This window comes from Benincasa hispida, chromosome 11 (genome assembly GCF_027475165.1).
Source record: "Benincasa hispida cultivar pf3 chromosome 11, pf3_genome.v1.1, whole genome shotgun sequence".
NCBI classification, from domain to species: Eukaryota; Viridiplantae; Streptophyta; class Magnoliopsida; order Cucurbitales; family Cucurbitaceae; genus Benincasa; species Benincasa hispida.
Window position 1 is genome coordinate 56918879 of NC_143488.1, and position 15989 is coordinate 56934867.

A 15989-nucleotide genomic window follows, 5' to 3' on the forward strand; every position below is an offset into this window, starting at 1 on the left:
AGGTACATCCTAATGACCATTTTTCTATGGCCCTTTCATGTTGTTCCCACATAGGAAAAGACTATCCCTAAAATTAAGAAAAAACTATCTCTGACACAATTAGCCATGTTTAGACAAACATGTTGGTCCTCTCCTTGACACAAACATCATATTCAATGGACCACTAATTCATTATATTTTTCTTCGGGAGGTAGAGGAACCTAGGAGAGATGTTATTAGCTTTAATCTTATGGGGAATAAAGTATCCTACAACCAAGTAGAGTTTAACCTTATCACAGGACTAAAACATCAAGCTAGAAATGTGAGGGGAGAAAATTCTTTTGTTAGATTTAGAGCCAAGTATTTGAACGATAATGAGGGCATGAAGGCATACGAGTTGGACTCTATTTTTCCAAGTCCTGAGTTTGAAAACGATTTTGATGCAGCGAAAATTGCATTGTGTTATTTTATTGAGTTTGCTATGATGGGTAGAGAGAGAAAAAAGCAAATGGATTTTGAAAATTTAACGATTATAGACGATTGAAATAGATTTCGTAATGAGGATTGGAGCAAGAAATTTTTTGCCAATACAATTAAATGATTCAAACAAGGATTGGAAGATAAAGTACAGGCTTATGAAGGCAATGCATATGGAAAACAACAGACGTACAGTCTTTACGGATTTCCCCATGGTTTTCAGGGTAACTTAATTAGTTTGATTTAATGAATATTCATAAAAGTACACCACTGATATATACTTACATTTCATATAGGTATGGGCATATGAAACAGTTTCATCATTATCCGGACGCATTGCAAACAGATTGAATGATAATGCGATACCACGCATTTTGAGATGGTCGTGCTCACATTCTCCTCCATATGGAGTGATTAGAAATGAAGTCTTCGGGTTAGATGTAGTATGTTTCTTCTTAATTTTTTTGGGTTAGAATTATCTTGATGATTATAGCTTATTAGTTTATTTATTCATGATTACAATTTTTTGTAGGTGAGAATTACATTGGAACTTGTTCCTTCTAAGGAAGAGATTCAGTTTATTAATCGTGTTATAGAGCCACCCATCCCTCCACTTGCACCAATTGCACCACTTGCACCACCTGCACCACTTGCACCACATGTACAACCAAAACCCACAAATGATGGCGATGTTGCTAGACCTTTAAACACTAAGGAGGTCGATGACAGTGACAATCAACAAAGACATGATGAGAAGTCACAGAAGAAACAGAAGAAGTACTACAAATTGGTTAAGCTAGTCAAACATCTTGATCGTTGCGTGGAAAGTGTGAAACGTGACCTAAAAAGCATTAAGAAGTACTTGCGACGATTATCAAAAGTAAGGATATACCATTATGATGCTTCTTGTATGTTATCTTCATAACTAAGCACGCAAGGATATACCTAAAAAGCATTAATAACTATGCATGCAGGGAAAAGACTTTGACTGCACTAGAGGTGGGGACCATGGAGGTACGAGTGATCATGCTGTGGCTAACGATGGTGATAGGGATGGTCATTCTTCTGGTGCTGTAGGTGTTGTAGTTGGTGATATTGTACCTGTGGCGGTTCTAGGTGACAATGTTGTAGATGAAGGGTCAGCCATTGATGGATGGAAGGACGAGGTATGACCTTGTTGAGAAGTTAACGACCAAAACTGTTGATGTAATATTGTTATTCAGAAGTTAGGATATTTTTTCATGATCCTTGTTGTCTGTTCTTATCGTCTATGTCTTCCTATTTAGTATGAAATTTGGAAGTTAGGATATTTCGTCATGATCATGCTATGACCTCCTATTGTTGTAATAATTATTATTATTTTTTTATTTGATTGAATAACCCTATAATTGACATAGAAGTGTAGCCATCATTGTGTAGGTCGATCAAACACAACTATTCTTATAAGTTCACTACAAATTTTATTGTGTAGGTTGTCGATATAAGTTCACAAGACACGGAAAATGTAAATGTAATAGAAGGTCGCAGTGGCCGAATGAGAAAAATTTCTTGGAAATTAACTACACCGTGGAAGGACACAAGTAAGTATGGGAAGAGGCAAAAAATGCTTCAGAAGTACGATCCCCTCGTTGACATACCTGAGGATCTTAGTTTTAAATTTCAAATGTGGATGGACAACATAGACCTTGCTACGATGATTTAGAGGAATGTATATGCTTAAATGGATAAAAATTGGTTTAATAGTCTGTTAACACCGTCCCAATGGATGAATGATGAGGTATATAACCTTTAATTTTGATTATCGTGTGTGTATATGTGTCCTTATTTACTTGATCACTCTTATCGTACAGGTAATAGACACATTGTTTATGTTCATAAAAATGAAAATGCAAGCCCAACCAGGCTTGTGTCATTGAAAATTTGCTATAGCTGACATTGTAGTTACGGTATGTTATCTGACATTGTAGTTACGCTATATATTAGGCCATTTTCTGAAATTGTTTGATTTTCTCGTTCCTTTAGAACTTCCTAAGATGCGATCGCCATACTATCGACTGGAGTAAGGTGACAAACGTCTTAAAGTACGTTCATGGTAAACACACTGACTACGATGTAGCTTGGAGCAACGTTAATGCTGTTTACATGCCTTTTAACCTCTCTAGGATGCACTGGGTACTTCTTTGTGCGGACTTCCAGGTCAGAGAATTAATCATATTCGATTCTTTGTAAACTTTTTTTGTAATTAATAATTGAAGTGATAAATGAAGTTTATAGTTGGGAGTGGTTTGCTAGTTAAAATTTATTGTTATTCATCAAAGTATACAAATTTCTGGTTGGGCACATGCAAATTGGCGCCAATTCCCAGCCGGGTGCATGCAAAAATGAAAAAATTATACAAATTCTCGGTCAGGCGCATGCATGCCAATTCCCGACCGACTATGCAAATTGGCGCCAATTCCCGACCGTGTGCATACAAAAAAAAAAAAAAACAAGAATCTCATCTAAATTCACAAAAATATCATTTAAGTTCACAAGAATATCATCCAAATTCACAAAAATATCATCCAAGTTCACAAAAAAAAAAAAAAAAAAACCATACTTCACTCGATAGTATTAAAAGGTTGATTGCATGTCATTTTGTTGTGACCCCGTTTACCACATCTAGAACACCTATGGACTTGATGAAATTCACCTGTAGAAGGAAATCTTGTTGTTCATGGGCGACCTATTCTTGTAACTCTTTTTGGAGGTAATGTTTCAACATCGACGAAGGCTGATGATTGTTTCCACTCCAAAAAGTGTCCAAGTGATCGTACAGGTTCAGCATACGCAGCCAATATTGCATCAATAGAGTATACCCATGAACAAAGAGAGGTAGGATCAATATTCTGAACCCTACATGCAGCAATGGCGTGTGAACAAGGGATTTTATAATAATCAAACTTGCGACACGTGCATGTTCTTGTGTGAATATTGACACGGCCTTCCAATCCTCCATTTATCACCTCAAACTCATATTGGTCAATTGGTCGAACTTCATATCTGCTCGCTTTGTCCGCCGCGTCAAGAATTATTATCATCGCATAGTCCGACAGTCTTGATGTACTGTTTGATGCTTCCGTTTGATATCTGTAATAAAAATCTTATAACCAGCCTCTAATATGGTCTAGAAATGAAGTGATTGGTAACTGTTGTGCATCTTTTAACACTCTATTTATGCACTCGACGAGATTTTTTGTCATCTGATTGTATCTTCTATTACATTGGTACACCCTAGCCCACCATTCAAGGCTGATATTCTCTAGGTATTTGCGTGCACCTAGATACCCTGTAAATCGACACCAATGGTACTTGAACATAGACTCATGACTTGCCTTCGCTGCTTTATCAAAAATATCGAAAATATCTTTATTCTTAAAATTAACTAATAAATTAGCTTTCAAATGATGGATGCAGATACCATGAAATGCTTCTAGGAAGACCGTGATAATTGTTTTTATGCTAGGGTGTCTATCTGATACTATAACCAAATCATGAATTTGCCCAATTGCACATCTTAATTGTTAAAGGAAGCACGCCCAAGATTCATTAGTTTCTCCACCAGATATACCAAATGCGACTGGGTATATTTGATTATTTCCATCGACCCCAGTCGCAAGTAGGAGTTTACCACTGTATTTGAATGTGTTCCATCTACAATTAAAACAGAGCAAATGCCATTCAAAAACCCCCTTATGGAAGCACCAAGAGCCATAAAGACATGCTTGAAATATTTATCTTCTTGCAGATCATATTTAAAGGCTGAACCAGAATTTTCAATTTGTAAGGCTTTACCAAATTTAGGTAACTTCTTGTACAATTCTTCTGGTGACCCCTAAACAAGCACTAACGTTTCTTCCCTTACCCTCCATGCCTTATCATAACTTAAACTCACACCATACTCTTGTTTTATATCCTTGACAATGTCTTTCAGTCTATATGAACGACTAACATCTTCAAACTTCGACGAAATTAGATGTCCGTGAACCCAACTAAAAGCTTGTCTATGTTCGTTAGTCAATATTTCATTTCTACATGTGTGGACATTGTCATACTTAGAGATCTTAAATATTTCACAATTTTTCAATTTAAGGGCTCGAAGTCTCCATTTGCATTCTTCAACTAAGCATATAACTTTGTATAATGTTGTGGTCGACTTCTTTACCCTAAACTAAAAGTTACCTCTAATTGCTAACATAGATAACCACATCTTTAAATCCTTCTTAGATATAAATATGTCACCAACTTGCACATCTTTAGAAGAATAAGACTGACCTGACATGGTGATTATGCTACTAGAAGCATGTGATAAGTCACGACCCGTTGCATGTGACGAGCCTCCGTAGTCTTCGATTGTTCATTCTTCTGCATGAAGTGTTTGGTGGGTGTTAATCTTGGGTTCCTCTTCATCGTCATTCTCCCTCCAAGACCAATCATTGCAATATTGACCTTGGTTTGCATCATTCCCTAAGTTATGAGTCGCCAAATTACTAGGCGATAAAGTAAGTGATGGGTTAAAATATGTGGGAGAAAATTGACTATCCGACTCCATCTTCCACAATACTGGCCTAGATGTTGAAGGGATTTCTTCAGTTTGTCGGACATATGAATTATTTGGATGAAATCCTTGATTTGTTGAATACTGGAAGCGTGGACACGTAAAGAGGTATTTCTGAGACCTTTTCCCATGTAAGGAATGTGTGTAGATCTTAGTCAATTGAAGTATACATCTTATAACAAGATCATACTCATCCGACATTATACCACTTATCCTATAAACTTCGGTCAGGAATTCATTATAGGTCGTGCCCAACTCAATGTCAAACCCCCACAACTCTCCTCTATCATAATCTTTTTCCCTTTCATTCCAAACGCCACCGAAACAAATCCAAACATGAGGCATTCTCCTACATTTTATATAGAAAATGTATTAATATAATGCAATAAAAAATCAAAATAAAAAAAACATGATTTTGTTTTTTGGCCCGGTGGTCCACCCAGCCGGGTCCACTATCGGGTCAAAAAACAGAAGCATGGACTTTGTGTGCACCCGGTCAGGTAACCCGGTGAAGCATGACCGGGAATCTAACTTTTGCTTCTTACCCGATGAAGCCTGACCGGGTATAAAAAAAATAACATATTTTTTATTTTTTTTTATAAATTGATAAATAAATATCAAATGCAATTCATTATTAACAAAAAAAAAAAAAAAAAACACATACAATTAACAAAGCAACCATAACTCAAACTCCAAAAATCAACCTCCAAAAATTTATAAATAAATATCAAATGAAGGCATTGTTAATTTTCCTAATAGTTAGTGAACTATTGAGAATACTATAAAAATGAAATACATACCTTCTTATGACGGAGTGTACTGACAGCTTCGTGAGATACAAGTTTTGGACTTTTGATGAAGAGAACTTCTTAGTAGAGAATTTGATGAAGAGATAGAAGTCTAGAAATGGTTTTTATATAAATTAATTTTAGGTGGAATATGAATTAATTTGGTAGATTGGTGGTTGAAATTGAAAGTAGGCATTTAAAATGGGCTGAACCAGATTGCACCATAAGAAAACCAGTCGCTTAGCTCTATCGTTTAGAAAATCCAACGTATTGTTTAGTTCCCACGCCACGATCACTTAGCTCTACATTTAAACGATCGCATTGCTTAGCACGCGTCGTAGCTAAACAATTGTGTAGTGCTATCGTTTAGAAAATCCAACGTATCGTTTAGTTCTCACGCCACGATCGCTTAGCTCTATATCTAAACGATCGCATCGCTTAGCGCATGTCGTAGCTAAACGATCGTGTAGTGCCATCGTTTAGAAAATCCAACGTATCATTTAGTTCCCATGCCACGATCGCTTAGCTCTACATCTAAACAATCGCTCAGCACTATCGCGCAACACTTCATCGTATCGCTTAGCACGTGTCGTAGCTAAACGATCGTGTAGTGCCATCATTTAGAAAATCCAACGTATCGTTTAGTTCCCACACCACGATCGCTTAGCTCTACATGTAAATGATCGCTCAGCGCTATCGGTAGCATTTCATCGTATCGTTTAGTGCGTGTTCTAGCTAATTGATCGTATAGTGCCATCGTTTAGAAAATCCAACATATCGTTTAGTTCCCACCGATCATAGCTAAGCGAACGTTTAGTACTAGGCGATGGTACTAAGCTATCGTTTAGTCCCAATACCTACCCCCTCTCTATGCGCCCCTCTCTACCCTATGCCCTCCCCCTACCTAGTCCCAATAATCGCTCAGCTTCGGTGAATATTCGTCTAACTTTTCTTCACATTGCTATATGATCGTCTAACTATTTTTTCATGTTTTTTTTTTTATAAAATATCATTTTGGAAATAATTTGGTGAAGAGAACTTTGTATGGGGTTGTAAACAAATTATATTTGGTGGAGGAATTTTAGTGTTGGAATGTGAAAAATAATTTTTTGTCAATTATTTTTGGATAAAATAATTTTTTTGAATCAATTTTTGAGGTGGAGAATTTTTTGTAAATTAATTTGGTAGGTTGGTTGTTGAAATTGAAAGTGAGAATTTAGTAAGGGGCATAAGAGTAACTGTACATCCAATATTTTCCATGGTTACATCATTTTCATCATCAAGGGGGTCGAAAAAACTTGTTTTTCAAAAATAGGTCAAAAATACAAAATCATACTCCAAATAGATCATTTTTGTCAATTTTCCTTAACTTTTCTTTCTCTTTATTATTATTATTATTTGTAGCTCAAGTAGGCCTTCTCCTCTAATTTACTTGTTTCATGAATAAGTTCATGAACATCGAAACCAATCAAAGCTTCAAATCAATTCAATGGAGAGAAGAATAAATTCACTTGTGATGGGTGGAAAACTATTTATCATAAAACATTTTACTCTAGTTTGTTTTTTTATTCTTATTTCCCATGTACTTTAGAAAATATTATAAAAAATTATTGGACAAAATAGACTTTGATCCTTGAGATTTGGGGTTCCTTACTCAAATTTCAAGGGCTAGTTACATAAAGGGAAATGTTGGGTGAAAATTTATTTATTTTTTCAAAAAAATCAAAAGGAAATCAACCTTTAGTTAGAAAATCCCACATTGGAAAATTTTGAAAAGGAAGTCTCCCTTTTGTACTCCAACCTTGGGCTATGGGTTTGGGCCCCAGGAGTACCCATATTTTCAAGGGAGTGAGGAGATGTTCTTCTATTCCTTTCGTACTTATTTTTTCTTTCCTCGCTTCTGTTTTTCGAGCATTTAGTCAGAAAGGTGTGTGTTCCGGTCGATAATGGTGCATTTCCGATTACGTTTTCTTTTTGGGTTGTTTTATCTTGGGGACGACGTGGCAGTATTCTTGACCTGCTTGCACACTTGGGCAAGCGCAAAACGCCTTAAAGAGAGCGAGCTCCGCGACTCAGCCTAGAACTAGTTTTTGTTTTGCAAGTTTCGTTCTTTCCCTGATCGCCATTTCCTGACTGTTTGCTGCTGTCTCGTTCGTCATCTGAGGGTCTTGTCGTTTGCAAAAATTTTAAGACGTTTTCAAGGGAGTGAGGAGATGTTCTTCTATTCCTTTCGTACTTATTTTTTCTTTCCTCGCTTCTGTTTTTCGAGCATTCAGTCAGAAAGGTGTGTGTTCCGGTCGATAATGGTGCATTTCCGATTACGTTTTCTTTTTGGGTTGTTTTATCTTGGGGACGACGTGGCAGTATTCTTGACCTGCTTGCACACTTGGGCAAGCGAAAAACGCCTTAAAGAGAGCGAGCTCCGCGACTCAGCCTAGAACTAGTTTTTGTTTTGCAAGTTTCGTTCTTTCCCTGATCGCCATTTCCTGACTGTTTGCTGCTGTCTCGTTCGTCATCTGAGGGTCTTGTCGTTTGCAAAAATTTTAAGACGTTTTTCTGCCACTAATGGCCCTCGCTAGCAACAATGACATTATGACATCTGACCTCAACCGCCCATTTTGATAAGAAGGAGCGAACTTCGAACGGTGGAAGCAAAAGATGCTGTTCTTTCTTACCGTCAAGAAAGTTGCCAACATATGTACCAGAGATAAGTCGATCGTCCTGTTAGAAGAACAAACTGAACAACAAATAAAAGAAGCTGATGACTGGGAGGAGAAAGATTTTCTATGTAAGAACTTTATATTAAATGGTTTGACTGATGATCTGTATGACTACTACAACACAATTAAGATAGCAAAGGAGGTTTGAAACGCCTGCAAAAGAAGTATGATACCGAGGAGGCTGGGTCGAAGAAATATGTTGTCAGTCGTTAGCTCAAGTTTCGGATGACAGATGATAAAACTATGGAGGCCCAGTCCTATGAACTGCAGAAGATAACCCATGAGATAATTACTGAAGGTATGCCTCTAGAGGAACAATTCCAAGTTGTTATTATTATTGATAAACTACCCCCTTTGTGGAAGGTTTTTAAGAACACTTTGAGACATAAGACCAAAGATTTTTCCTTGGAGAGTCTTATCACCCAACTAAGGATTGAGAAGGAAGCCCGGAAGGAGAACCAGAGGGAGGAGAGAATGCCGTACCTAGTAAATTCGCCTCTGTCGTAGTAAAACCTGACCAAAAATCAAAGGGGACAAAGAGAAAAGGTCAAAACTATGGCTCCAACAACCAGAACCAATAGAAGAAAAACAAAACCCCCCTTCTAGAGATGTAGTACAGTTCTTTTGCTTTAATTGTAATAAACCTAGACACTGGCTAGGAACTATAGGAACAGACGTTGTCTTGCTAGTCAGGTGAACCTGACAAAAGAATCGTTAGTTGCCATGATCACAAAAGTAAATGTGATTGGTGGTTGTGAAGGGTGGTGGATAGACACTGACGTTATGTGTCATGTCTGTCATAACCTTAGTCTCTTTAAAACCTATACTGAAACTAAGGATAAGAATATTCTATTGGGGGATCATCACTCCATGAAAGTTGCTAGAACCGACGAAATGGAATTGTAGTTTACCTCCAGGAAGACCCTTACATTAAAGGACATCTTGCACACTCTAGAGATAAGAAAGAACTGGGTCTTGGGCTATCTCCTTAACAAGGTCAAGTTTACTCAAGCCATAGGGGCAGACTTATATACCCTTACCAAAAATAATATATTCGTAGGGAAAGGGTATGCAACTGAGGGAATGTTCAAATTAAATTTAGACCCTAATAAAATGAAATCTTCTGTGTTTATATTGTGTTCTATGAATGTTTGGCATGCTAGACTCTGTCATGTGAATAAGAATTTAACTACTAACATGATTAGGCTGGAAATGAAACTTGTTATCCACGAATTAATTTGATAAATGCGAGTATTCTACTAAGGCTAAAATTACTAAAACTCTGCATAGATCTGTACTTAGGATTTCTAAGCCTCTAGATTTAATTCATTCTGATTTATGTGAATTTGATGGCATCTTGACTAGGAATAATAAAAGATATGTCGTTACTTTTATTGATGCTACTCTGATTTTACTTTTGTATATTCGCTGAAAAACAAAATTGATGCTTTTGATGTCTTCAAATTATTTGTTTCTGAAGTAGAGAATCAGTTTAATAGAAAGATTAAAAGACTTCGTAGTGATAAGGGAACTGAGTACGACTCAGACAACTTTAATGAGTTCTTTAACTCACATGGAATAATACACAAAAAGATCGCACCTTAATATCCTGAAATGAACGAAAAAGTCGAAAGGAAAAATAGAACTTTAGTTGAGCTAGTAGTTGTTATTTTACTTAGTTTAGGAGTTGTATCTTATTGGTAGGGTGAAATCATCCTTACTGTGTGTTATGTACTAAATAGAATCCCAAATTCTGAAAACATAACTTCACCTTACGAAATTATCAAGAATAAGAAACCAAACTTGTTTTATTTTAGAACATGGGGTTGTCTAGTCTTTGTAAGGATTCCAGACCCGAAAAGGAGAAAACTAGCTAGTAGAGCCTATGAGTGTTGGGTTTTATGTCCTAAAACTCGCAGTTTGTAAAATGATAAACATTTTCTATAATAAATAAACTTATTATTTATTTTATGAATTATATACATGAAAGTCTAAATCCAATAAACTAAAACCCATGATTATTACATGAGTACTTGAACATTATGTGGAGACATAAAAGTGGATCAGGTTTGAGTAAATAATCAAAATGATCTATAGTATACGAATAAGGTTGGGTACCTTATTCTAGTAACACTATTGGATGCGACCTACTTTGTAGTTGTTACAAAGAGTTGTAAAGTGCTACGTACGAAGTGATCCTAATTCATACATGTTACGACACGAGGAGTGGGGGCGTCCTATGCAATGGGTTTGCATAAGATCAGACCAAGAAATAAGTTACTCTTACTTTATAACGCTGTTTACTGTATAAGACTGACTATTTCACCTAGATAACCTAGGTAACTCTATCTCAATCTTGAGCTAACTATGAATTCCTGTTTATTTGGGATTATCTTTAGATTTGCATAGGTGAGGGTTGGCTAAATAGCGCCAGCTCAATAAGCCTCCCATTTTAAGGGTAACACTGAATAGATAGCTGGGGACATAAAATGCAAGATGAAATTCACGCTTACCCGATTTAGGGATAGGAGAAAGGTTGTTCTCTCAAGTACTAAATCCAAGTCTTAAACAAGGTGCCCCACCCTCTCACTAGGCTGAGAGAGTTTTGGTTTAGTGACTGGATCACAAAAAAATTGTTCATTAGATGATCAGCAGGAACTTGAGGAACAAGAAGTAATCCCGGGGGTAAAACAGATATTTGACCCAGCCGTTATTACAAACAACTTATGAAGGGTCCACTTACTAATTATGGTTAAATCATGTGGACATAATAAATCTATCGTGGGTGGAGTTCAACTATGAACTTTAGTGAAGTGACTCATTAGTAACGAATGGGGGTTAATTTGGTCTAATGAGTTTAGTTAATTAATCTCGGATCGTTGGAGCCCATGATCTATAGGTCCACAAAGTCCCCCTACTTGCTCGTAAATGGATTAGCTCTAGATTAGCGTGATAAGTTAATTTGAAATGTTCAAATTAGAATGAAAGAAATTAGTAATTATATGAGATATACTTACACGTTTAATTTTAAGAATTAAATGGAATTGGAGAATTAATATTTAAATATGATTTAAATATATGAAAGCGGATTTGTGTAAAATTACTTTAATATTTGATATTAAATTAATTAAAATTATTAAAATTGTTTAAATAATTATTTATTAATTTGAAAAAATTAATTTATGAAATTAATTTTTAAAATTAATAATTTTTTATTTAAGAAATCAAATTTAGAATTTGGATAAGTTGAAAAATACACAAGAAATGGAAAGCTGGATTTTTCCATTATAGTCCCGTAGTTGGCTCCATGGGCTCCAACGATCTGAGATTAGCTGGCTAAACTCTTTAGACGGAGCTAATCAACATTTGTTAACTAACAGGTCATTCCACTATAGTCCCGTAGTTGCACTCCCCTCACTATAGATATATTTGTATCCATTTGATATAACCATGATTAGTAAGCTAATCCTTCATAGGTTGTTCGTAATCTTGGCTGGGTCATAAAAATCATTTTACCCCCAAGACTACATCTTTTTCCTTAAGTTCCACTGATCCTCTAATGAACAATTGATTTAAGGTCCAACCTATAAACCGAATCCCTCTCTGGCCAAGGAGATGGTGGGGCCCTTTGTTCAAGACCTGGATTTAGTACTAAAGGGAACAACCTATCTACTATCCCTATAACGGATAGGAGTGAATTCCGTCTTGCACCTATGTTCCCAGCTATCCACCCGATCTTACCCCTAAAATATGAGGCTTATTGGGCCATCGATGTTGAGCTGCCCTCACCTATGCAGATCTAAGGATAATTCCGAGTGAACAGGAGTTCATAATTAGCTCAGGATTAAGATTAAGTTATCTAGGTCATCAATTAACGAAATAGTCAGTTTTAACATAAAACGTCATTTAGAACGTAAAAAGTGACTATTTCATGGTTCATTCTTATGCAAACTCATTGCATAGGATGCCCCCACTCACATATCTCTATATGAACGATTGAGGATCACATCGTTTGTATTAACTACAAAGTGGGCCGCATCCATAGTGTCCCCAGAATAAGGCGTCCAACCTTATTCATATACTATAGACCATTTTGGCTATATATTTGAACTTGATCCACATTTATGTCACTACATAAAGTTCAAACTACATTAAATAGCCTTAGGACCTTAGTTTATTGGATTCAAGATTACAATTTCAATAAAAACTTTATCGAAAAACAAAACAGAATATGTCTATTAATTTACAAACTACGAGTTTTAGGGCATAAAATCCAACAAAATATAACCCTAACATGCATACTATATATCATAACATTTTATAACATACTGTCAAGCATGTAACATGCTTCCTACGATGGGGTTTCAAATCTACATGGCATACTGTATACATATACATGAATTTTTTTAATTATCACATACATCTCATGCATAAACAATTAAATACTAACTGTTATGGTTTTTGTTTTGGCATAAACAAGCAAACAGATAGTTAACTATTACAAATAGCTTCATAACCGTCTTTGAACCGCTCAAACCACTCCAAACCAAACCCAAAACAACTTGAACCGGGCTAGACGAGTCTAAACCGGACCAACAATGCCTGAACCAGACCAACCACAACCATTTGAGGCTGAACCGGATTGAACCTTGAGTAAATCGGTTGAATCGGTTGCTCTTGGTCCAACCTCAATATGTTGTTAAGGCCGATCATGTAACGCTGGGAGATAATTGTCTAGCATCGTCACCTTGGGTTGAGAGGAAGTACACGATCGCATAGTGTTTTCTGAAAGCTAGACAATCGTTTAGTTTTATCGCATAGGACCAGACGATCGCTTAGTTCCATCGCAATGCAATCGCTTAGCTCCATCGCATAGTACTAAACGATCGCATAACACCATCGCCCAGCGCATTCAATACATCGTTTAGTATCCGTCACAGCTAAACGATTGCATAGCTCCATCGTATAGAACATCATCGCATCGCATAACATTTATGTACACGACCACTTAGCTCCACGACCAAACGATCGCTCAGTGTTATCGCATAGCACTTCATCACATCATTTAGCACGCATCGTTGCTAAATGATCGTATAGCGCCATTGTTTAGAAAAATCAACGTATCTTCTAGTTTCCACGACCAAAACTAAACGATCGGGTAATGCTATCGTATAGCAAATGAACACATTACTTAGCTCCCGCAGGTACACGATCGTTTAGAGTTCAACATCACAACGACCAACGCATATTACTAAACGATCATCTAGCTTTTCTTCTCATCGTGTAACGTCTAGAGCTAAACGATCATTTAGCAACTGGACCTCAGCAACAGATTTAAGTAGAAGCTGAAAACTCTAGAACAGCAGCTCGACCTCATTCGCTTATTTCTTCAATTACATCTTAATTTCAACTCTAATGACTCCAAATAAGTTACAGACTCTTGCTAACACATAAAAGCTCATCAAACAAGAGCTAATTACAAATTTAAAAAGAGAATTAAGATGCCAAAACAGAGAAAACCATAGCAGTGCAACAGTTTTATATATCTCATGAAAAAACACCCACCTTGCCAAAGTTAGACCGAATTGAAAGCTTAAAAGATGCTCTGATACCAATTGTAAGAGTTAAAAAACATGCAGTGGAAGTATCAAGGATCCATAAGCATTCTAATTCACTAATTTTGGCAAAAACTAAAGCATGCTTTTCATAAAAAAAAATGGGTTTTTAGTACATACCTTTGAAGAACTCTCCAAGAAAACATCTGTTCAGTTGTTGTCTTCACTTGATATAAATGTGAACCACCTTAAAGCCTTCCCTAATATGCTCTTGGAGCTTTAGGTAGAGTTGTGGGACTCAAGAACAACTTGAATATGTGAAGAAACAAGAAAAGCTCACAGCAGCAAATTGAAGAAGACAGTTTCTTCTTCGCCCAAATTTTTCTCTCAAAATTCTGTATTCCTTTTCTTCTTTTCTTTCTTCTCCAACAACTCCAATCTTCTTTATATATTTAGATGAACATTCAAAGTGATGGAGTGCATGACTTACAACTCATGCTTGCAGAATCAAAGTAGAGAAGATAGTGGGTTTTGTGTGAGCATAAAGATGATGGTAATGGAGAAAATCCATTTTCTGCAACCATGCAAAACATTTTTCCATTTTCTTTTTAGAATATGAAATGACTTTAAATCATATTTAATTCAAAAATTGGTTTTCTTAAATTAATTTCATAAATTAATTTTTGCACAATAATCATCTTCATATATTTAAATCATATTTAAATATTTATTCTCTTGTTTCGTTTAATTTGAACGTTTCAAATTAATTTCTCAAGCTACCCTAAAGCTTACCCATTTATGAGCTAGTAGGGGGACCTCATGGACCTATAGATCATGGGCTCCAATGATCCAAGATTAATCGGCTAAACTTATTAGACCGATCTAACCCCCATTTGTTAACTAATGGGTGATTCCACTAAAGCCCATAGTTGAACTCCCCTCACTGTAGATATATTATGTTCACTCAATATAATCATGATTAGTAAGTTAACCCTTCACAGCTTGCTCGTAATAATGGCTGGGTCGAATCTCTGTTTTACCCCCAAAATTACCTCTTTTTTCTTAAGTTCCACTGATCCCCTAATGAATAATTGATTTGTGATTCAATCAACAAATAGAATTCCTCTCAGGCCAATGAAATGGTGAGGCCTCTTGTTCAAGACTCAGAATCAGCACTTGAAGGAAACAACCTCTCTACTAACCCTAACCGAGTAGGAGTGAATTCCCTCTTGCACCTTACGTTCCCAGCTATTCATCCAATCTTATCCCCAAAATAGTAAGCTTATTGAGCAGAGAAAATTGGTCTACTCTCACCATTTATAGATCAAAGGAAAACCCCAAACAAACAGGAATACATAGTTAGCTCAGGATTAAGATTAAGTTACCTAGGTCATCACTTTGAAATATTCAGTCTTAAACAATAAATAGCGTGATAAAGTAAGAGTGACAGGTTTCGTGGTCCAATCTTGCACAGGACACCCCCACTCTTCATGTTACCACATGAACAAATCAGGATCACTTCGTTTATAGCAGTCTACAACGATTGTAATAACTACAAAGTGAGCCACATCCAATTGTGTTACCAGAATAAGGTACCCAATCTTATTCATATACTAGAGATCATTTTGACTATTTACACGAACCTGATCCACTTGTATGTCTCCACATAAAGTTCAAGTACTCATATAATAGTCAAGGGACTTAGGTTTATTGGATTTCTAAAAAACAATATATTCAACAACAACTTTATCGAATTCTTAGAATAAGTTGCAAACAATATTAGAAGTGTTTTCGCAGGCACCCTTTTTACCTTGGGCGTATTGTAGCATATGCGACCAAGTTGCAAACAATATTCGAAGTATAGGTGATGCGT

The 15989-nt window shown here is 36.3% G+C and overlaps 1 protein-coding gene across 1 annotated transcript; it reads right to left on the minus strand.

The window, feature by feature from the left end:
* Nucleotides 1–3170: 3170 nt before the first annotated feature.
* LOC120090731 (uncharacterized) lies at nucleotides 3171–3536 on the minus strand. The gene has a single exon (XM_039048445.1). The coding sequence runs from the start codon at nucleotides 3534–3536 to the stop codon at nucleotides 3171–3173; it is 366 nt and encodes a 121-aa protein (XP_038904373.1).
* Nucleotides 3537–15989: the final 12453 nt, after the last annotated feature.